Source organism: Fundulus heteroclitus, chromosome 12 (genome assembly GCF_011125445.2).
Source record: "Fundulus heteroclitus isolate FHET01 chromosome 12, MU-UCD_Fhet_4.1, whole genome shotgun sequence".
NCBI classification, from domain to species: Eukaryota; Metazoa; Chordata; class Actinopteri; order Cyprinodontiformes; family Fundulidae; genus Fundulus; species Fundulus heteroclitus.
The window spans coordinates 18,780,389-18,803,215 of NC_046372.1; the positions used below are offsets into that span (position 1 = coordinate 18,780,389).

At 39.0% G+C, this 22,827-nt stretch overlaps 2 protein-coding genes across 2 annotated transcripts in view; one reads left to right on the forward strand and one right to left on the reverse strand.

Annotated features, from left to right (window-relative positions):
* Window positions 1-8,507, reverse strand: part of susd2 (sushi domain containing 2) — a 30,169-nt gene extending 21,662 nt beyond the window's left edge. The window contains exons 1-8 of the mRNA XM_036143571.1: window positions 8,504-8,507; window positions 7,315-7,449; window positions 7,001-7,199; window positions 3,797-3,945; window positions 2,064-2,409; window positions 775-976; window positions 562-647; window positions 204-472 (exon numbers count right to left, since the gene is read on the reverse strand). Coding sequence (XP_035999464.1) covers window positions 204-472; window positions 562-647; window positions 775-976; window positions 2,064-2,409; window positions 3,797-3,945; window positions 7,001-7,199; window positions 7,315-7,449; window positions 8,504-8,507 — 1,390 coding nt within the window. The remainder of the gene's footprint in view (window positions 1-203; window positions 473-561; window positions 648-774; window positions 977-2,063; window positions 2,410-3,796; window positions 3,946-7,000; window positions 7,200-7,314; window positions 7,450-8,503) is intronic.
* A 1,334-nt stretch (window positions 8,508-9,841) lies between these two features.
* si:dkey-174n20.1 (uncharacterized protein LOC796174 homolog) lies at window positions 9,842-13,737 on the forward strand. Its single transcript, XM_036144129.1, has 4 exons — window positions 9,842-9,979; window positions 10,171-10,413; window positions 11,685-11,987; window positions 13,271-13,737. Exons 1-4 carry the CDS (start codon window positions 9,859-9,861, stop codon window positions 13,528-13,530), a joined length of 927 nt encoding a protein of 308 aa, XP_036000022.1. The 5' UTR covers window positions 9,842-9,858; the 3' UTR covers window positions 13,531-13,737.
* Window positions 13,738-22,827: the final 9,090 nt, after the last annotated feature.

Consider the following 22,827-nt stretch of genomic DNA (forward strand, 5'->3'; position numbering starts at 1 on the left):
AAACATTTTCATACGGCTGAATTTGTCTTTATTGTATGAAATTAGAACGTTCCGTAGCTTTCTTTCAGCCAGCTGACAGACAGCGCGGTGCAACAGATGAGAAATCTTTGGTGCGTTCCCAGGATAAATCTTTCTCTGGTATCTCATTTAGGGGACTGCACACCTTCGCAATGGCATGAAAGAAAATGTTACACGGGTCCAACCTGCTCTCGGTGGCTGGTATCCGCGACATCCACTGGAAGGTCGATGTTTTAGGTAGATGTGGCAGAGGTCGCTCCACAGGCAGCAGTAGCAGAAGCTCATCACATCATAAAGCCAGTGGGAGTACCCAGGAACCCGAGGGGGCTCCCTGTACGGCGGCGAGCCCCAGTCGTGGGCGCGGTCCGGGGTGCTGCCACCAACCGAGTCCCCCGTCAGGACCAGAGCATCCATGTGGTCGTAGCAACACTGCTGCCCTGATCCATGGCTTGAGCTGGACATTAAGAAGGAGAATTACTTTTTATTATGTCTTCTTTGAACTTCTCTGACTTAAAAGTTCATCCGCCATCTTGCCACTCCGACCTGGCCTGGACAGCTCTGACGCAGTGGACGCAACCAGGGTGATAAGTGCACACGCTGCCTGTCTCAATGTTGCAGCTGTAATCAGTCTGCAAAAGAAAAGAAAGAACTGAAGTCTTATCTGTCAGAGGCAAAATCTTAGCTGAACTTCTGTGAAAGATGGAGTGACTGGACAGAATGATCCCATCCTACAGTTGCTGCTGTGCACAGGCTCACGTGAAATCTTCCTGTGTCAGCTCGAGCCTGAGCCAGCGTGCAAGGACAGGGGGCGAGCTCGTCCAGGAAGTTAGGCAGCCTCCTCTCCAGATCGTCCCACTGCAGACATTTATTCTCTGCCCAAGCTGACGAATCGTCTCTGAAGGACTGCTCCAGGTGCCAGGCCAAAACATGGCCTCCACTCCACAGGGCCCGTACGTTCCTGGGAAGAACAATCCGTTACAAAATGGCACACGAGCAAAAAAAAAATGGCATCTCCAAAAAAAGGTTTGAACTATGGCTGAAATATTTAGTTATAGGTCCTGGCAAATATGTTTGCATCATTGGTAAACATGTGTAAAAAAAAAACTTAAAATTCAGTAATGGATTAATATTTTATTGCTGTGGCTTAATTTCCCAATGAAAAACTGAAACTTTGATTTGATTTATTTAGTCATTGAAAAGTAAAGAGATAATTGTTAATAAAATCACTTTTGAAAAAGTTATAGTAACCCCTAAAAGTATTGCTTTTAAACAAATGTAACTAAAACTTTAAAACAATTTATCCCCCTTTTTATGCCACAGCTTTTAGGAAGTTAAGTAATTACTTATGCATGACTTCTTGTTTCCTTGAGTATAAACATTATATAACATTTAACATAGGGCTGGTTGATACAGAAAAAAAAGCATATCGATAATCAACAATTATCAAAAAATTCAAAACATATTTTAGGTGCAGCCCTGGTGATTTTATGCTGTTGCTTAATGACATATTTTTAAATAAATGGATTCAAACTCAACCTTTTATTCAATTAATTTTTTACCAAAACGGTAAGTCTTAAAAAGTGAAAAAAGAACACGTGTTCTCTGAACTTTTTGAAGCTTGGTGACGGAGTGTTCCTGGGTCTGCGTTTGTAATTGGTTGGGAGGATGTAATGACTGTAATATTAACCTACAGGATAGGCTAGAATGCACCGTTCTTTTATTGAACTTTTTATTGACCCCTTTTTTCTGTTGAACCACACGTCTATCGATCGATATATAGTATTATTGAATTATCGTCCAGCCCTAATTTAACATCACACATGGGCCAGATACAATGAAATATATTTAAGGCAGGGTTACCAACAAGCGTGGCGCCTGTGATTTTGTAAAAAGCAAATGTTAACATGATATTAATTTTTTTTAATTAATTAAATTGCTTCACCAGTGTAAAAAGCATGGGAAAAAAGATCAGCAACATCATTGTGAATGTGCAGATGTTCTATAACTAATACATTTTCTGCAGTCTAAAGACGTGTTGTGGATACCTTTGTCCCTCCGATTCAGAGCTTGCGGTGATTCGAATATTCCCCAACTCCCACCCGGAAAACTCTTCTTTGGGTTCAGGAATGAAGCTGAAGTCCCCCGTGTTGGGAACATGCCTTCCAAGAGAGTACAGGTATCTTATCTCCGCCTGCAGCGCGGACGAGCCGGCTGTACTCCTGTTGACCTCTCTGTAACCCCACAGCTCCACGTTGATCTTTTCTGACTCAACTAAAGAGCTGTTCCAGGTCATCCTCAGCCGCCCTGCCATGTTCGGAGTGCCGTAGTTCTGCCACAGCGTTGCGTTCACAAGGGTGACTTCAAATAAAGGATCCGCTTTACTGGGATGGACTGAGACAGAAAAATGAAGGAAAACTTTGAGTGTCAGGTTGAGTTAATCAGTAAACAAAACACTCAAAAAGGAGACGATGATGAAACATAGTTACAGGGTACGGCTTATTATTTTCAGTGTTGTATAAAGTACTGAAATCTCGGAGTCAAGTAAAAGTATAAGTACTCTCCAAAATATGACTTTGGTAAAAGTCCAAGTCACTGACTGAAATGTTACTTGAGTAAAAGTCTTAAAGTATCTGAAATGTCTTGTACTTAAGTATGAAAATTACTGTAAAAATAGATGTACTCAAGTAATGTAATAAAAAGTATAAGTAAAAAGTAAAACAAAGCAAATGCAGTTTGAATGACATTTTTTAGATTTTGGTAAACTTTGAAGGTCAAATTCACTTAAAATAATATAAACAACCAAGTTCAGGAGAAATTTAGACCAAGTTTAGACAGAAAATACAACATTTTTGTAAGCTTTCAGTTTTCCTTCTTTAAGTAAGGTCAGTGCTATGCACTTTATAATTGTGCACAACCAAGTGCATGCACAATTTAGACCAGGGGGTGTATACTAAGAACATGGTGAAGTGATAAACCAGGTTTAGTTAAACTACAAGAAGTGGTAAACCTGCTAATAGATACACCTGCAGGTTATCATTTAGTTGAGAAAATTAGGACTCTGCTATTAGATGCTTTACCTATACCACAAGGTTAATTTAACCTGCTTTACTACTGAACCAGCTTCATATCCTGTTAGTGGTGATGAATAAGACCAGGCAAGTTCTGACTTTGTCGCAGTCAATCAGTAGGTGGGGTCAAAACACTTAAGTGCGTGAGTCTCTCTCTCTCTTTTTGTAACGAGTAACTAAACCAAACATTGAAAATGTATTGGAGTAAAAGTATGCAATTAAGTTCAGAAATATAGTGAAGTAAAAGTAAAAGTTATCAAAAATTTTTATACTCGAGAAAAGTATAAAGTACTCCAAAATATACTTAAGTACAGTAGTGAAGTATTTTTACTTTGTTACTATACAACACTGATTATTTTAATATACAGAATTAATAATGTTTAGATTATTTATATAACCGTGTAAAGTGTAGCAAAAATATCCTAAGCCCTGCAAAGACCGCCTTTTTAGAGGTTCTGCTTCTGACCTTTGGGAAACCAGAAGGTTACAAGGAAGAGTACTGTGCCCTACTTCGGAGGAAAATAAATATGAAATATACTTTTTGCAAGGTCTAACAAAAGTTTTTTAAGCACCAAGTTACTTTTTGCAACACTTGCATAAAAAAAACACTTAACAACATTTCTGATTGTTAACTCCACATACCACAATAGGTTTTTAGCATAATCCAAGCAGAGAAGAGGATCTTAAGAGTTTTTAATTTATTTTTTTACCTGACAGATATTCTCCTGATCTATCAAAATGTGTACCATCTACCGAGACGTCGAACGATATCCAGCCCGTCTCATACAACAGAGGAGATACGCAGAATGGATGTCCCTCTTCATCAAAACCCCCCTGTTGTTCAGGTTCACCTTTGAACCTGCAACAAAATCAGACAAACTTGGAGTTATTTGACCTTCATTTGACCTTTCGACTGGTGTTGCGACACTATTTGATTAATTAAAAAGCAACACAAATACACAGCTTGGAGTGCGAGACAATGATTCCTTAGCTCTTAGTAGTAATGATTTTATGGGATTCTTCATAAATAAAATTGATGCCATTAAAAATAAAATAATTGGCATCCTCCCAAACATGATTACCTCGTCCTCAGTAAGTGAGGCAGCATTGGAGGAATCTTTAGAATCTGCGCAGTGTTTGAACTGTTTAGAAGCAGTAGAGCTTTCTGAGCTATCTAAAATTTTAGCTTCATCTAAACCTTCTACCTGTATGTTAGACCCAATCCCAACCAAGTTGTTTAAGGACATATTCCCTTTGATCAGTGGCACTATTTTAGACATGATTAATCTATCCTTAGTAAATGGATATGTACCACAGGTTTTGAAAGTAGCTGTTATTAAACCTTTACTTAAGAAACCTTCTCTTGATCAAGATGAGTTAGTAAATTACAGACCTATATCTAATCTTATTTTCTTATCTAAAATTCTTGAGAAAGTAGTTGCTAATCAACTTTGTGAACATTTACAAAGTAATGACCTACTTGAGGAGTTTCAGTCAGGCTTCAGAGCTCATCATAGCACTGAAACAGCTCTGGTGAAGGTCACTAATGATATTCTCATGGCCTCAGATAATGGACTTGTGTCTATACTTGTCCTGTTAGATCTCAGTGCTGCATTTGATACAGTTGATCACAATATTCTCCTACAAAGACTTGAACATACTGTAGGGATTAAGGGGAAAGCATTAGGCTGGTTTAAATCTTATCTGTCAGACAGATTCCAATTTGTTCATGTTAATAATAAATCTTCCTCAAACTCTAGGGTCACCTGTGGAGTACCACAGGGTTCAGTCCTTGGACCAATTCTCTTTACTATATATATGCTTCCGATAGGCAAAATTATTAGACAGCATGGGATTAATTTCCACTGTTATGCTGATGATACTCAGCTATATTTATCCATAAATCCTGATGAATCCAATCAATTACTTCGACTGCAGTCATGTCTTGATGACATCAAAAGCTGGATGACTTTAAATTTCCTGCATCTAAATTCTGACAAGACCGAAGTTTTAATCTTTGGGCCAGAGTCCTCAAAAAATAAACTTCTTAACCAATCACTTAATCTGGGTGGCGTTAACCTGGCCTCTGGTAATAAAGTAAAAAATCTTGGTGTTATTTTTGACCAAGACATGTCATTTAAATCCCATATTAAACAGGTTTCCAGAGTTTCCTTTTTTCACCTCCGGAATATCGGCAAAATTAGAAACATTCTGTCCAGGAGTGATGCTGAAAAACTGGTCCATGCATTTGTTACTTCAAGGCTGGACTATTGTAATTCTTTACTATCAGGAAGTCCACAAAATGCAGTTCAAAGCCTTCAGCTGATCCAAAATGCTGCAGCAAGAGTTCTGATGAAAATCAACAAGAGGGATCATATTTCTCCAATTTTAGCTTCCCTTCATTGGCTTCCTGTTAAATCAAGAATAGAATTTAAAATTCTTCTTCTAACGTATAAAGCCCTTAATAATCAAGCTCCATCATATATCAGAGCTCTGATTACCCCGTATGTTCCTAACAGAGCACTTCGCTCTCAGACTGCAGGTCTGCTGGTGGTTCCTAGAGTCTCTAAAAGTAGAATGGGAGGCAGATCCTTTAGCTATCAGGCTCCTCTCCTGTGGAACCAACTCCCAGTTTTGGTCCGTGAGGCAGACACCCTGTCTACTTTTAAGACTAGGCTTAAAACTTTTCTTTTTGACAAAAATTATAACTAGTGACTCATGTTACTCTCAGCTACCTTTATAGTTTTACTGCTATAGGCTTAGGTTACTGGAGTATATCAGGATCTAATTTTCTCACTATATTGAGTTCTACTGTTCTTCAATTATGCATTATGTGTTGTCATTTCTGCTTTAACTTTCTGTTCTCTCTCTTTTCTCTTCATAGTAGGTACACCTGGTCTGGCGTTCTGTTAACTGTGACATCATCCAGAGAAGACGGCTCACCTGCTACTACCATCTAATGTAGAACAGATTACTAGATCAATGTGTGCTTCTGTGCTTTTTTGTTTCTCTTGTTGTGTCTCTGTTCTGTCTTCTGTAACCCCAGTCGGTCGAGGCAGATGACCGTTCATACTGAGCCCGGTTCTGCCGGAGGTTTTTTTTTCCCGTTAATGGGTGGTTTTTCTTCCCACTGTCGCTTCATGCTTGCTCAGTATGAGGGATTGCAGCAAAGCCATGTACAATGCAGATGACTCTTCCTGTGGCTCTACGGTTCCCCAGGAGTGAATGCTGCTTGTCGGGACTTTGATGCAATCAACTGGTTTCCTTATATAGGACATTTTTGACCAATCTGTATAATCTGACCCAATCTGTATAATATGATTGAACTTGACTTTGTAAAGTGCCTTGAGATGACATGTTTCATGATTTGGCGCTATATAAATAAAATTGAATTGAATTGAATTGAATTGATTCAAACTGAGACGTTGGTCAGTGAAATTTAGATTTTAAATATAAATATATGCTGCGATAGACTGGCGACCTGTCCAGGTTGTACCCCGCCTCTCGCCCATTGACAGCTGGAGATAGGTACCAGCACCCCTCGCAACCCCACAAGGGAAAGGCGTGTTAGAAAATGGATGGATGGAGGGATATACTGCGTGTGAATTATAGCATTTTTGTGCTTAAAATATCTTTCAACATACAAAAATCAAGGCATTTGTTGCTTGGATGAACAGAACAGCCACTGTGTTTCACAATTTAATTTAAAGCACTGTATTGAAAATCAGAGGTGGTATAAATTCAGCATTAAAGCACATTGTGCCAAAACTTTAACCTAAAAGCTTTGCTGAATTTGTCAATACACGTCACTAGTCTTCCTTGTTTTACCGTACAAACGTAACTCTCACACATGTAACAGAAACCTAATCAGTAGTGAGTGTAATTGTAATTTTTAAGTGTGCGTAGACTCAAACCTGCAGAGGAGGCGCCCATCAGGAGGAAGAGTCAAACCCAGGATCCTCAGAGCTCTTCCGCCCAGCATGGAGCTGGAGTAAGGCGACACCTGGAGGCAGGTCTGGTTGTAGTCTGAACAGCAGTTCGCCAAAGACAAACAGGCAGCCTGGCAGGAGCATTCCTCCAACACACTTCCACACCTCCTGCTGCATGTTAGACCTGGTTGAAACATGCAAATGAATTATGTTAAAGACGCCTTGCATTCATTGTTGTTAAATCATTAAAATGCATTCTGACACTTCTTCACAAATAATAGAACATTTGCTGAACATACCTGAGATTTCAGATGAGACAAAAACAAGAATTCCCAAGAGGAAAATGAACACTGTCATGTGTGCTCCCATGCTCCGGTTTGAGAACACTGAGTATAAACCCTCGTGGTCGGGTGAATCTACCCTTGACTGAGACTCTTACACAGATGCAAAGTGTGCCAAAGGTCATCCAAAGTAACAAACAATCCACATCACATGAGACCCAAGTTATGGGTTTCTAGCAATGATTTAACAGATTTGAATTTTAAGCAGCGCTGCTTCCTGCTGGGGCGCCGACATGCGACACACATTCTTTAAATTTCCAAAGATTTGCACGCATGTGATTAAAGTCACATTTTAGGACTTTATTTTCAACTCCAGCTTTGTTTCATTGCCGAGTGACGTATCACATACGGCTAATTTAGCTCTAAAGCCAGGCTGAATTTATTTTTTAACACTTACTGTATGTATGATATTTAGACAAAACAGAACATTAATGAGACCGTTAAATCTATATGCAGGCAGAGGGTTCAGTAACGAAGGAGTATTCAGACAATCTGCTGAAATTAAGGTCTTTTACATTTACTTTTTAACTTTTTATAAAATTACATTATTACATTAAGTAATTAATCAAACTTTATTGGGATTTATCTAAGTGAGCACATTAAATATAAAATTGTGTCTAAAAATGTTTTAAGGTTAGATTAACTGTTATTATTAATTAATGCAATGTTTGTGACCATTTCTGATTTATGAAATTCAGCATAAATTTAACTTATTTAAACAGATTGTATTTGTATTTTTACAATGTGGGACGTTTTACTGCCGTGATAAAATGTTAAACTAAATGTTGTGTTGTTGTTAAAAAGAAAAAGATCAATGCAAGTCTGGCACTACAGTAGCAGAAATATACCTTTTTTTGCTTTTGTACATGTTTATCACAGATCCCAGTAAATGTGGAGTGAGCTGTATCAGTCACCTGCAACTGATTAAAAATATAGTATGAAAAGTCATTTGTTGCAGAGATTTTAATATTTACAGTTTATCTGGGGTACTACTAATAACAATGTGCTGCAGTGTTGCATCACACAGCTACTGAGAAAGAAGTTTTTTAAAATGCATTCAGGGATTATCCACCAGGATGGCATTTTGATACGTTTCTTGAAAACAGCGGAGAAACCCCACGTCTTAAAGGCAAGCTACCTTCCTCACCCATGGGTAGCCTGCTGGTCTAACACAGTACATATAATAATGGGGGCTGTTCCAACAACTAAATAGAGAAAAATAAAAGGAAACAATAGCCTATAGTAAAAGGGTATACTTATGAGAAATTAATACATTTCTCAAGAAGTGTTATTGTTTTCCCAAGTTTCTAATTATTTAAATTAAGTTTTTGTAATAGAAGTGGAGTAAGTCAGTTCCTAAGACTATTACACTCCATATATATATATATATATATATATATATATATATATATATATATATATATATATATATATATATATATATATATATATATATATGTGTGTGTGTGTGTGTGTGTGTGTGTGTGTGTGTGTGTGTGTGTGTGTGTGTGTGTGTGTATTTTAACTGAACAGGGCCACCATAGAACAAAAGGTTAAATTGTTAAGATAACGGAAACTTTGTACAGTACACTTTCCGATTTTTTTCTCTAACAACACTTTTGCAGTTCCATCCAAAAATATCCCAAATGAAAACCTGCCTTTAAATACTTTCACCATCACTGACAAAAAGAGAAGCTGTCACTGACATTTGGAATGACAAATATGATCTTTTACTGCATAATATTTATTGAAATTCTTTAATTAAAATTCTAAAAATGGGTCCTATATCAGTCAGTATATGCTTCTTAGACAATAAAAAAATGCATTCCAGCATGTACTGCTTAAATAATCCAATCTAAGCTTACAGATGGGAGTAATTAAGGTTTATCAGAGCTCTGACTGTGGACCACGAGGGTTTATACTCAGTGTTCTCACACCTTTGCTTGTGCTTGCATCTGTGTGTGTTGGGAAATGCGGGAACAAATGATCCTTCATATCATCCTCAGTAAAATGCTTAACCCCCATCTCACACCCTAGCACCAGCAGAAAAAAATCTCTGTACTTTAGAAATAAAAGGTATTATTATTAGTAGTAGTACTAGTAGTAGTAGTGGCATTATTATTATTATTATTATTATTATTATTATTATTATTATTAACTCTTGACATTTTTCCTACTTTTCTTCTTGCTTCTCCACATTCCATTCCAGTTGGCGGCGGTAACGGACCAAAGCGGTACTTTCCAACAACAGAAGAAGAATCTGAGTTTACTCTTCTCGCGAGACCTCATGCTTGAACAACGCATTCCTTGACTAGCCAAAAAAAGCAAAAACTATTGTAGGTTGCGATAATACACGTCCGCTTTTTATGTTTATTCCATTCTGCACCTGGTTACAGCTAAGAGATCCAGAATGTCGGAATATTGGAGGGAGGCCATTCAGTTAGCATGCTAACCAGCTAGCATATGTAGCAACATATAAATAAAGCTTGAGCTGACAGGAAAATGTATCTGTTCTACACAGTAATCGCATCTTTAAGTTTCTTTTTACTTTTAAGATGGGTGAAAAGGAGGAGATATTGCACGGAGCTGAAAAGACTTGATGGTAAAACGGCTCTCATTACAGGTAAATAAACATGACAGTTGCTTTTCATCTTAGTATTGTTTTTTTGTTTTTTTCTTACTGCAACTTGAGTTATTTGAAGATTAACACACCAATTACTGCTGCTAACTAAATTGTGTGAACTACTGTAGAATAGCGTTTTTTTTTTGTTTGTTTTTTACATATCAAATAATAATCTTTTGTTGATGTTGTAGGGGGGAACTCTGGTACTGGCAAGGAGACAGCCGTTGCCCTGGCAGCGAGAGGCGCCCGCGTCATCATTGCTTGCAGAGACCATGAAAAAGCTGCAAGGGCTGTAAGAGAGATCAAACTCAGGAGTCGCTCTTTTAATGTCTTCCACATGGAGCTGGATCTGGCCAGTCTGCACTCAGTTAGGGAATTTTGCAAGAAGTTTCTACAGCAGGAGAAGAGCCTGCACATCTTGGTGAATAACGCAGGTAAGTCCTGCCCAGCCACGGTGGGGGGTTTTCCCCCTTACTAGCAAATATCTTCACAAAAAAAACAGAAACATGGAAAATAGTGTCTTCTAACCCTTGACATAGATGAATTGAGCACATGAGCAATTAGGTGTTGCCTGGCCAGGATAGGTTGTACAGTTCATTTGGTCGCCACAGCCATTATAGCCCAAGTCAGGGTAGAACACAATGAAATTGTAAGGAAAACCTAGGGTCATCTCCTTTTCTCTTCCACTCCCCCCAGATGTTTTCCGTTAGATTTAAGTCCAATTTGGCCATGGTAGAAGGCTGATTTGGTGTCTAGTGAACCACTTCTGGTTTTAAAACACGGTCCTGCTGACCTACCCAGCGGCGACCTAGTGCCAGTTTACTGCTAGAGCCCACTAGATTTTTATATGACATCAATCTCACGTTATTTCAGAGTACTGTACATGATTCTATGCGCTCCACCAAAGTTCCTTTCCATTAAGTCCAGGTTCCAGACCCACCTGGGCTTTGTCTCTCCAACAAGCTCAATTTCAGTCTCAACTAACCAAAAGCACAAAAGTCCAGTTAAAGTCCACATAGGGTTAAAAAAATATATATATATTAAAAAAGTATATGTTTTGGATAGGAAAAATAATTCCTAACTTCCTCTACTGTAGAAGTGTGTTATGTCTCTTAATAAATTGGTGGAAAATGCAGAAGAATTAGTGCTATGATCTATGTAAGATAACCTTTTGGAGAAATACCAACAGACTAGAGCTCCAACATGTTTTCTCGATATAAAAAAATCTGATTAAAACAGACAGCAGGTATGTCCTGCCTAAGTTATGTCATGTACAATGCTGCACTATAACTGTAATAACAAATGTGCAATTCTATTTAATTACCTGTGCAATAATCCTGTAAAGAAGTGCCTGCTGCTGTTATTTATCTCACTACCTCACTGTTGCTCTTTACCTGGTAACACTTTAAGGTACAACGTCAGTACATTTGTATATAAGTCAGCGTAAATGTACATAAGTCATCTTAAATATCTGCTTTATTTCCTTTTCGTATTTTTTATTTTTGTATCTTTTTTGATCCACTGTATATATGTGGACACACTGTATATACCTTATGCACCTTTTCCTCCTTTTGGCACCTTCTTTTGATTATTGAGCCGATGCATTACAAGTGAATTTCTCCACTGTGAGATCGATAAAGCTTATCTTATCTTATCTTAAAGAAAAGTTATGTTCCCCTGTGCTTCCCAATCGGGGCTTCCTCAGGCATGCCTGGCGTCCTTGACTGGACAAACGACGGCTTCAGCATGTGTTTCGGTGTCAACCACCTGGGCCACTTCCTCCTGACTAACCTGCTGCTGCCCCGGCTGAAGGAATGTGCCCCCAGTCGGGTCATAACGCTCACTTGCTCCTGCTACAAATACCAGAAGCTGGACTTCCAGGACCTGAACTACAACCTGCTGCCCTTCTTCACTTACTGCCGCAGCAAGCTGGCCAACATCTACTTCAGTCAGGAGCTGGCCCGCATCACCGAGGGAAAAGGAGTGACTTCCTATGCTGTGCACCCTGGTAAGAGCTTTTTATTTCTGGTACTGATTACTATTAATTAATTCATTTTAACAATGTTCCTCCTACAATTAAACAACTTTCTTTTTAGATTATTTTCTAACAGCTAACTTGGTATTTATTGCATCTTACAAAGAAAAGGTTAATTAAGAATAAAGCCACATTAAAGTACAACATATATGTATAAAGTGCCAACTCCAGTATGTGAAACACAGATCAAATGGACCCAGTATTATTTAGGTGTTAAAATGTGCTTAAAACAAACTCAATTTAATATGGTAGGTTGCTTCAGGTTTGCACATTAACACACGTAGCATTAAAATCCATCTATTCACAGGAAAACATAGCAGACAGAAACATTCTCTAGCTTTGCAAACTGCATTCAGTAGATAAAAAAAGAAAAATCTGCCTGAATTGTGATTTATTTTAGTTTATGTCCAGTTCAGTCTCATGATAATTGACATTCTGAAAATACAAGGCCTTTTAATTTGGAAGTATGTAAATTCTAACCTTTAATTTCATTATTGTCATGATGGCGGTGGCATTTTATATATGTGTACAAAAACAAAAAAACATAAACAGCTAGATTGGTCAAGAGATCGTTAATGACAGCCCTATTTTCTGCTGTAACCCCAGACTTTAACATTTCATCAGAAGCAGAAAACAGGTTTAGTTTTTCCTTTAATTCCTGATTTATGATGTTAGTGTTACACCCAAGCAGAAAAGCTGCTACAGAAAAACAGAGATTTTACAATTACTTAGAGGATTGTTTACTAATCGACATAATTTCAGTTTTAAAAATGCTTCTCAATACTTTCATCTTTTTTGCAATATAACAGCAACAGTCTGTTTAAAATGGTTTTTACACTGATTGTTATGTCAATCTTATAAGTAATTAATTAATAAACAGCTGAATGATTTCTTTTGAACTGGGTTCCAGTTGGGAACCACTTCAGGTTTTGAATGTTGTTTTCAATTTCATTTTTTAGAGCCTGGCTCATTGAAGCGGATGCTTTCTCCACCATGTTTCTTTCTTCTTAAACGTCAGCTGAGAGCCAGCTGACCAAAGTCCTGTCCATTTCTGACATCCTCAGCTATTGGCCTGGCTAGTTCGCCTGATGTTATTGTTTTTTATTTAAAAGTAACGCTGTGGACACGTTAGTAACATTGATTTTGACACCAGGTCACCGCTGCCTTGTTGGAGTGACGTTTGTTGTCGACGTCCCATGAACCAAGTGTAATACTTGTCCTGATATCTCTTTTGTTTCCACTGACTGTTGTTCCAGGTTTTGTCCAGAGCCGCTGGACGTGCCACTACTCGTTCCTGTTCCGGATCCTGATGCAGGTGGTCATGTGGATGTTCTCCGTGCCGTGTGAGATCGGAGCTCAGACTGTCGTCTACTGCGCCGTGTCGAATGAAGCTGCCAAGCACAGCGGGGGTTACTTTGCCGACTGCCAGCCTGCCGCTCTGCGTCCCTTTGCAAGAGACGCCGGTGTAGCAAAGAAACTGTGGGAGGCCAGCGAGAGGCTGGTGAAACTGGCATGATGAAAGTGCCACAGGTCATTAACTCTGAAGTTATTTATGATTCTCACTGTTAAATTATGTTCATTATAAACATTGTTGTGAATAGTGTTGATCTTCCAGTTCATTTGTTTACATTTTTTTTATAAATTGCCCATTGTTCATCAAGTTATGTCTTTGTTATGCTGCAACTAAACAATAAAAAATCAATATAAGACAAATGCTGCTTTTTATCTGCTGTGACGCGTTTGTCTTTATTATTTGCATGCGGTTTGATGCAGTTCCTCTATGCTTCCTCAAGAGGGTGGCTGTTCAAAGATGATGAAAAATGCAACCAGCAGTGCCCTCTGCTGGCAAGAAAATCAAATATCAGCGACTGATAGAAAGGAAACACTTCCAAACTGAAAGCTTGTCTCGTCAGTCCAAACAGGAACTCCTACGCAAGAGCAAGGTAAAGGATTTGGAGCAAAAATCAACTGACTGGATTCTGATTTGAATATTTGGTGAGTCTAACTAGAATTAAATCAATCAAATTTCCAAGAAAATGGCTGACAAAATTGTTGCTGTTGAGAGTTTCCTGAGCTGCCATGTGTGTTCAGAGACTTTCAGAGATCCTGTGTCTCTGAGCTGCAACCACAGCTTCTGTTCAAGCTGCCTGCAGAAATTCTGGGAACAAGCAGGAAACAAGAACTGTCCCGTCTGTAAGAGAAAATCCTCAAAAGATTTGTTGACAGAAAATTTTGGCCTAAAGGAGCTGTCTGACTTATTTGCTGGAAGAAAGAAGTCGGAACCCGCGGAGAAAGAAAAGGGAGAAAAGCCGCTGATGGTGATCTGCAGTAAAAATCCAGAGGATCCTGTACTGCTCGGCAAAGACGAACAGAAAGCGGTTTGCCCTGTCTGTCAGGAATCTCTACTTAAGAGTCACAAAGTGGTTCCTGTAGAACAAGCAGTCAGTGAGCTGAAGGAGCAGCTGAGATCTGACTTAAAGTCTCTGCAGGACAAGAGGAACAAACACAAACAGGTGGAGAAAACATACGATGATATCATTCAGTTCTCTAAGAGGCAGGTGTTGTCCACAGAGAGACAGATCAAAGCAGAGTTCAACAAGCTCCACCAGTTCCTAAAGGAGGAAGAGGAGTCCAGACTGGCAGCTCTGAGGGAGGAAGATAAGCTAAGGGCAAAAAGTATTATCAGCGAGATGAAGAAGATCGAGGAGCAGATCTCCTCTCTGTCAGACAGCATCTCTGCTGTTGAAGAAGACCTGCAGAAAGACAACGTGTCGTTCCTCAGCAGTTATAAAGCCACTCAGAGCAGAGCCAGAGGTCAGAGGTCACTGTCAGATCCACAGCTGGTCTCAGGAACTATGATAGATGTGGCCAAACACCTGGGCAACCTGTCCTTCAGAGTCTGGGAGAAGATGAAGGAGAAGGTCCACTTCAGTCCTGTCATTCTGGACCCAAACACTGCATATGGATTTCTCTATCTGTCTGATGATCTGACCAGTGTGAGATATGGAGACACAAAGCAGCAGCTTCCTGATAATCCAGAGAGAAACACTAATTACGCCAATGTTTTTGGTTCTGAGGGCTTCAGCTCAGGGAAACACAGCTGGGAGGTGGAGGTGGGAGACCATCCTCTCTGGAATGTGGGCTTTGTTAAAGAGTCAACAGAAAGAAAAGGAAAAAGAAATCCTTCACCAATAAACGGAGTCTGGTGTTTGCTGCACCAGGATAAAGAATACAAAACTGGCTTCGCTCAAACTCTAAAAGTAAAAAAGAATCCCCAGAAGATCAGGGTCCAGCTGGACTACGACGGAGGGGAGGTGTCATTCTATGACGCTGAAGACATGACTCACATCTACACTTACAGAGACTTTTTCACTGAGAAACTCTTCCCTTACTTATTTGTTGGAAAAGCAGGAGATGCAAAAACCACTGAGCTCAAAATATGTAAAGAGCAGATACGCAGCTCCATGTGATCTTAATGTGAACCTACTGGGAGGTGGTAGATTTGTCCCAATACAGATTTGATCCTCTTTATAACTTTTCGATTGTTATTCAAATAATAGAAATACCTTCTTTTAGAGAGAATATGGTGTTTTAGGCAAGTGTAGATTACCCAGCATGCTTTTTTTTCAATGTAGACATATCCACAAATTACAACAACAAAAAAAAAGATCCTAAATCATAAATATGATACCTAGAAGTTAAACATTATGAAACACAATATCTGATTACAATCATATTGGTATCAAAAACAATAACTGTATTATGAAGTAATCTATACAGTGGTATGATTTTTGGTGTGAGGGGTCCATTTTGTTCAACCCCATATTTGAAGTCTGTTGTCGCCAGGTTTTAGAATTAAAATGCCTTTAGGTTTGATAACCACATTAACTCTGTGGTAAAATCATAATTTAGATACGGCTCTCTAACATTAAACCACTCTTTTCTAGATGGCATCAGCCATCCGTACTTCTGTAACCTCCTGGCTCTTAACACAAATGTGCCAGAGCATTTTGTCACATCTTCCACTAGTTCAAAATGTGGCAACGAGATTTTTAACAGGCAAAAACCAACACGAAAACATCATGCTGGTGTTAGCCTCTCTGCGCTGGCTGCCCATTCATTTCAGGATAAATTTTAAAGTTATTTTGTTTGTTTTTAAGTCTCTTAATGGCATTGCGCCGCCATCTTTGTCCAATCTGCTGGACCCTTACACACCATCTCGTTCCCTCAGATCCTCTAACCAGATGCTGCTGCTGGTTCCTAAATCACAGAAGAAATTAAGAGGTGATTGAGGTTTTCTTGTGGTGGCTCCATATTTATTATTCTAGAACGATATGTCTCTGTTGAGGTTTTTAAATCTCACTTGAAAACGCATTTTTACTCTTTGGCTTTTAACACATCGTGAGCCTGATTCCACTCTTGAGTCTGTTTTTATGGTGCTTTGTTAATGTTTCTGTTTTTTGTTGTTGTTTTTATCTCTGTTTTTTTATTTTATTTGTTGTGCTGCAATATGGTCAACCATGTCTTGTTTTAATAAGGTGCTATAGAAATAAGTATGGTATGGTACAGTAACATGTTTAATATTATTTATATGTTTATTAAATTATACCTGCCAGTTCTTCGGTGGCTGAATTTATTTCGCATTAAGTCATCTTTGATCATTTTCCTCTACTGCAGGTAAATAGGAAAATTACAGTATTAATATTTTTCTAATATTCTACACTTTCTCCTGTGCTCCCTGCTTGCTTGGATTTTCCAGACTTTAACTTTTGATCTCCTTTTTATCTCTCAGCCAAAACTACAGAAAGTAGTGGATTTAGTTATTTTTTCCCATGTGGACTATTTTAGTTTTCAGCTAATCCACACAAGATACCCCTTTACACAAGGTTTGAATCGTAGAAGAAGGCTTTTCTAAATAAATACATTTTCATGTGAATACCGTAACGTTCCATTATGACACCCAAGCACCAGACCGAGGTTTTGCTGCTAACACTTTATTTTACAGTAGGACGAACAGAGCAGCTTTCACAGAGTAATCCGCCATTCCCCCGAACCTCCACTCCTCCCCCCGGAAGCCACACATTTCTTCTGGTATAAACCCAAAACAACCTAACTTAAAGAAACAGTAAGTGTACAACAGCACTTAGCAATAAAGTTTAATATGGATCGTTATGATACATTTTTATTTATTGATTAAATTTACAGTTTTGATTTTAATTTTTACGAGGAAATGTTTATTTACACGTCTTTATGGCGTGGGGAAAAAACACTGTCAGACCGCCATTACAGTTTTCATCTCATGCACCCTGGGCACCACACTTTGGGAATCCCTGTGCTATACAAATTTGTCTTGCCTTGTCTTCAGCAGCACAGACTCCTAACTCCATAGAGATAGAAGCATTTTGTTTAAAATTCTCACTGCAACAGCTTGGAGAGATTGGTCTCCTCAGGTCCTGAAGCGGGTCCAGGGATCCACTAGAACAGGGATTCCCAAATGGGTGCACGAGCTGAAAGATTTTTATGCCGGTCTGACAGTGTTTTTTTCCCCACACAATAGAGAGAGGTACATAATCATTTCCTTTGTAAAAATTTACTTCAAAAATGTATTTATTTAAGTTTAAACGTTTTAAGATCTTCACTGAAACAAATTTTCGGAAAAAATGAGTTGAGAACACAAATAACATCTTTCATTTTCTCTTGTTTCTCACATTAGACTGAACGACTCGGTCCACTGACTTCATGTTCTGATCTCTGGATCATCAAACACCTTCTGCAGGAAGTGGTTCTGTTCAATATGACAAAGTCCAAAACCAACTCTCATCCTAAACTATTGGTTCTGCTGGATCAGCAACAAATGTGTGGCAGTGAGATCAGGATGGATTTACAGATCAATGGACAGTAATTTATGTAAATGGTCTGATTCAATGCTAGAATTTATTAATAAAACTGTCCATGAAAATATCCAAGAAACAAACATTAAACAGGTGTGTTTTATGTTTTTCTCTTTTATAAAATTTTTATCTATACATGTTGTCTTATGTGGATCCAAGATCTCATTTACAAGACAGACCTATTTTGATAAAACCAAAACTAACACAAAAGTCACACAGCAAGAATATGAATAATTAAAATATTTCATTCAGATTAAGTAAGCGGTAACACTTTACTTCAGGGTGTGTGCATAAGACTGGCCTTACACTGTATTATACATGACAAAACACCTGTTATGTACATGAAGTAGTCTTTATGAATGTTTATGACTGTTATCATTAGGTATCATCTGGTAAATTAGATTCATAAAGGCTCCTTCATGTTTATGATGGTGTAAAATCAGTCTTACCCCGTCAAGTAAAGTGTAATCAAATAAGCAAATAAACTATGACCTAAAGAGCGAGTTTTCTAGGAAGATTTCTGTATTTTCTTTTAATAAGTTTAATTGGTTCCAGAGTAGTCAATGTTGACAGTTTCAGATCCTGGTATAGAGAGATCCAAGTTGAGGGGACAGAGTAAGAAAATGCTTTTGTTCTCAGGTTCTGATCGTATTAACGGAGCGGGAAGGGAAATAAAGTCCTGAGAGTGAAGTCTGTAGATGGACTGTCTGAGTGACATGTAGGAGGATAAATAAGGTGGGAACCATCCAAGTGTCATGATTTGTGTACTGAACCCAAACTGAACCACACACAGAGCTTAGTTTGTGAGTTTTATTGTATGATGAGTAGTGGAAGCAGGAGACCAGAGAGACAGAACCAGGCTGGATCAGCACGCAGTTAATGGCTGGAGCTGGCAAGCAGGATGAACCCAGAGCATGTAGGCAGCATAACCAGAAGCACAGCAGAACGAAGACTTGGAACCAGGCTAGACCAGCAGCACGACAGAATGGAGACTTGGATGGAGACTTGATCAGCAGCACGACAGAATGGAGACTTGCACGACTGGAGTGAGAGCAGGAGCAGAATCACAGCAGACAGGTGGAGAACTCAGGCTGAACGAGAACCAGATGACGTGAGCAGCAATGCGCAAAATCAAACAAGAGAAAACAGAAAGCAACAGAACGAACCGACGAGGAAGGACTGAATGCAGGCAGCTTAAATAGAGAGGATGACAGGTGAGATGAGTTCTGGCTTGATTAGAGGCTGACAGGTGTAGATGATTACTGAGGTGAAGAGGAGACTGGGATGTATGGAGGGTGAATAGCGCCCTGAAATGTCCATGGTGCAGCAAGCAAGGCTGCAGCATGACACCAAGGATAACTTTATAGATGAAAATGTAACAATGAATGAGTTAAAAGATTAATAATGATGCCAGTTGATCTGAGAATATAAAGTACAACGATGAGTGAGAGATTTACAGTCTGTTATGAACCGTAATGCTCCATGATAGACAGCATCCAACATCTGCAGAGAGGTGGCAGATGCATTCATAGAAACAACATTACAGTAATCTAACAGAGGCAGGAAGCTCATTAAGACAAGATGCTTCCTGCATTGAAAGAAAAGCAAGATTTATTTGTGAAGAAAACCTGTAGTTTGATCTTGAAATTCTTTACATGTTCAATATGTGACTGATATTCAATATTAAAATTACATTGAAGTATGAAACAGACAGAAATTTCCCTGTGTTATTTTAGTTCCTGTTTCTCTGTAACGTTTGGTCATTTTCATACATTTAGTAAAAAATATAGGCCTATATTTTGTGACTTTTTGTGATAAATTTCCATTACAAATTATTTAAAACATCACATCTTTATCGATCTGAGGAAGGATCAACAAATAAGTCTAACATAAAAAGACTGAAGCTGTGAAAGATGATCCGACAGCACCACCTGCTGGAGATAAACTGATACAGCAGATTGTTTGATTTAACGCGTGGCTGAAACTGAGGCCGTTTCTCAATATGCGTTCTTGAGCGTTCTCGTGTGCTCGTGTGCTCGTGACACGTCATCAGCCTCAGACCGAGCACTGTTCCAAACCCGAGAACGCCAAATCGAGAACGCGCCGAATTCCCCGGATGTTGTTCTCGCCCGCCCTCTTTATCGAGCATGCATCAGAGCAGACTTGTGCGTTCTTCAGACTGACCGCTTGCCCAGAATGCACCGCGGCCGCAGCTTGATTTGAGACAGCGCAAACAGAGCTCACAGCGGTAAGTTAAAAATTCCCTTTTCTGCTGCTGCTGTTGTTGTTCAAAAGTACGTTTTCAGATCGTTTGAGGCGAGAACATTATACTTTTGAGTTTTCTCTATGTGACCTGTTTACAGAGTTAGTGCGTAATTAAAAAAAGTAGTGTGCATAGTACCGCTGGTTATGATTTATTTGTTTTGTGTTTATCTGACTGACGTGTGTTGCTTTAACTCAATACTTGCTGGAATAAATTGTAAATGTCTGCCAAGGACGACAGCAGCATATAAAATAAATAAATAAAATCTACAAATGTTTTCCTATCTAAGTGAGTTTATTCTGAGTCAGGACACGGATAATTGAGAGGAGAAAGAGGGAAAGAAAACAATAGTAATGATAGTATATGAAAAAACAGACATTTATTTTATACAAATGTTTAATCTTTGGAAAAGAATGGGTGTAATATATTCAACAAATTATTAACAGTTACTAACATGGTTTAAACCAAAGAAATAACTCATATTAAGATCTTATACAGATAGACAATGCCTATAAGCTTATAATAAAAAATAGTTGGAATGGAAATTATTTAACGATTATTTAATGTATTTTCACAGGTGGTGAAAAAATGAAATGAAGCAGCATGTGAACATGACTCCAACTGATCTACATTAGGTCAGGTGTAGTCATGTTCACTTAAACATGCAGCCAGCTGGAGCCACAGGCCAGCCAGCAGAGGGTCACCAGCACCTCTATCTCCTGTGGCCATCCATGGACCTTCTGGATGGACAGCAGCTGAAGGAGGAGGACGATGGTGGACCTGTTTAGCCTGAAGGCTGGTTTCAGGTCCCCTTCATTAAAAAAATATTTGGAGGATTGGCACAGAAGTGTTTATCCTCACATATTTTGTTTCTGTTTCTTCCTGTAAATAAAAAATGCCAAATGTTACCATCATTGTTTTTTTCAATTCTCACCTTTTCACACCATAAAACTATAACTGCTTAACATGCAGAAATTATAGTTCAAGAAAGAAAAGGTAAAATGTATAGTGTTGTAAAACTAGTCAAGTATAGTAAAAGTAACAAATGCCTTCCCTTCTCTGGTATTTTTACCATTTCACTGAAAAAATGGGCTGAACTAACTGCACATAATTTATAGATTAATCGCTGTAACGGTGGACAGACATAAAAATCCTTTCTTAATCAGTAAGTAGCTTAACCCTACTGTTATTAATGTTAAAATTGGGTCTTCATTTTAATTATTTATAGAAAAATAGTCACAATTTCAACCTGATCACGTTTTTAATACCACCATCAATGTTTTTTTTAAAGATAAAAGTAAGAAATAGGCTGTCAATCTTAAAATGCCTACCAATTGGCAATAGATGGGTGAGCAAAGCCTGCCTTGTGAGCCTCCTCTGCTGCATCAATCTTCTCCTTGCTCGGATTTTCCTCCTCAACTGCATCACCTCCTCTTCAGCCTGCTGGTAAAGCTGACCAACGACCGAAGCAACAGCAATATTGCTCGTATTCCTCATTTTGCTTCTACAAAGTGCTGATTTTTAAAGAAGATTCAATCTCCTCTGCAGCTACAACAATAGACCCCTTGCATCTGACGTCACAGTCACGTGATCGGGGGTGCGCGCCTCCATCTTGGTGGGCAGGCTAGCCTGACAGCCCGTCTACTACATGACAAAACGGGTGATTTAGAGCGTACTTTTAGTTAGTTTATTTTTGGAATCTAAGCAATGCCTACGACTTGTTGCGCTCCCGGTTGCACAGAGAGGCATTCCAAATTGTTGGATGTACGTTTCTGTCGTTTACCAAAGGATGAGGAAAGAAGAAAGAATTGGATATTTTCAATGAAAAGAGCGCAGGCAGACCCTCCCAATGGACTGGGGGAGCCAACATACTACGAGAGAATTTGCAGTCTACACTTCATCTCCGGTAAATACAACTTAATTCTGCTCTAGTCATTGTTCTACTTAAATAGCGGCGGAGGGGAGGTGGCGATCGCTACATGGCCGGAGAAGCCGCTGTTGCTGCTTCAGACAGCGGCGGAGGGGAGGTAGCTATCGCTACACGGGCGGCTCTCCGGCATCCATCCATCCATTTTCTGACCCGCTTAATCCCTCATGGCATCGCGGGCGTTGCTGGAGCCTTTTTCCTGATATAAAATAATTGCAGCCGTCCAGTGGTTTCAGGGGCTTTCGTGCTCTCTTGTCCGTATTGGCCTGCATGTTTATAAAGCATAAAGCAGCTGTGTCGCAGTACGAAACCCTTGGCCAGCATTTCACAGACTCGCTCCGTCCCTTCAGGCTTTTGCTGTGTGGATCTGGCAATCTGATACCATCAACCATCAACTTACTCTTAAAACGATCTTGTGATACGTTATCTAAAGAAGAAAAATACCTGGAGAACTCGTCATTTCGTCAAATGGCGTGCCAACCAATATGGCCGCCACGCAAGGGGTTCTGGGTAACGGAGTCACGTGGTTGCAAGGGGTCTATTACAACTCCCCAGAAATTCCCGCTATTGCTGGTTTTATACCCACAGTTCTGTGATTTTTTTTTTTAGATATTTTATTAGACTTTTTAGAAATTAATAAAAAAAACGTTTTCAATAAGATATGATGGTGTAGTGTCTAAATAGTTTTGAACGTTAAAGAAATGCTCAAGAGCTGCGGGTGTGATGACGTCA

Bases quoted from the DNA above. Each gene is read 5' to 3' on its own strand.
- si:dkey-174n20.1 (XM_036144129.1), top strand. From the start codon at position 9,859: ATGTATCTGTTCTACACAGTAATCGCATCTTTAAGTTTCTTTTTACTT. The intron at 9,980-10,170 runs GTAAATAAACAT...TTGATGTTGTAG, and splicing joins TAAAACGGCTCTCATTACAG to GGGGGAACTCTGGTACTGGC. The intron at 11,988-13,270 runs GTAAGAGCTTTT...CTGTTGTTCCAG, and splicing joins TTCCTATGCTGTGCACCCTG to GTTTTGTCCAGAGCCGCTGG.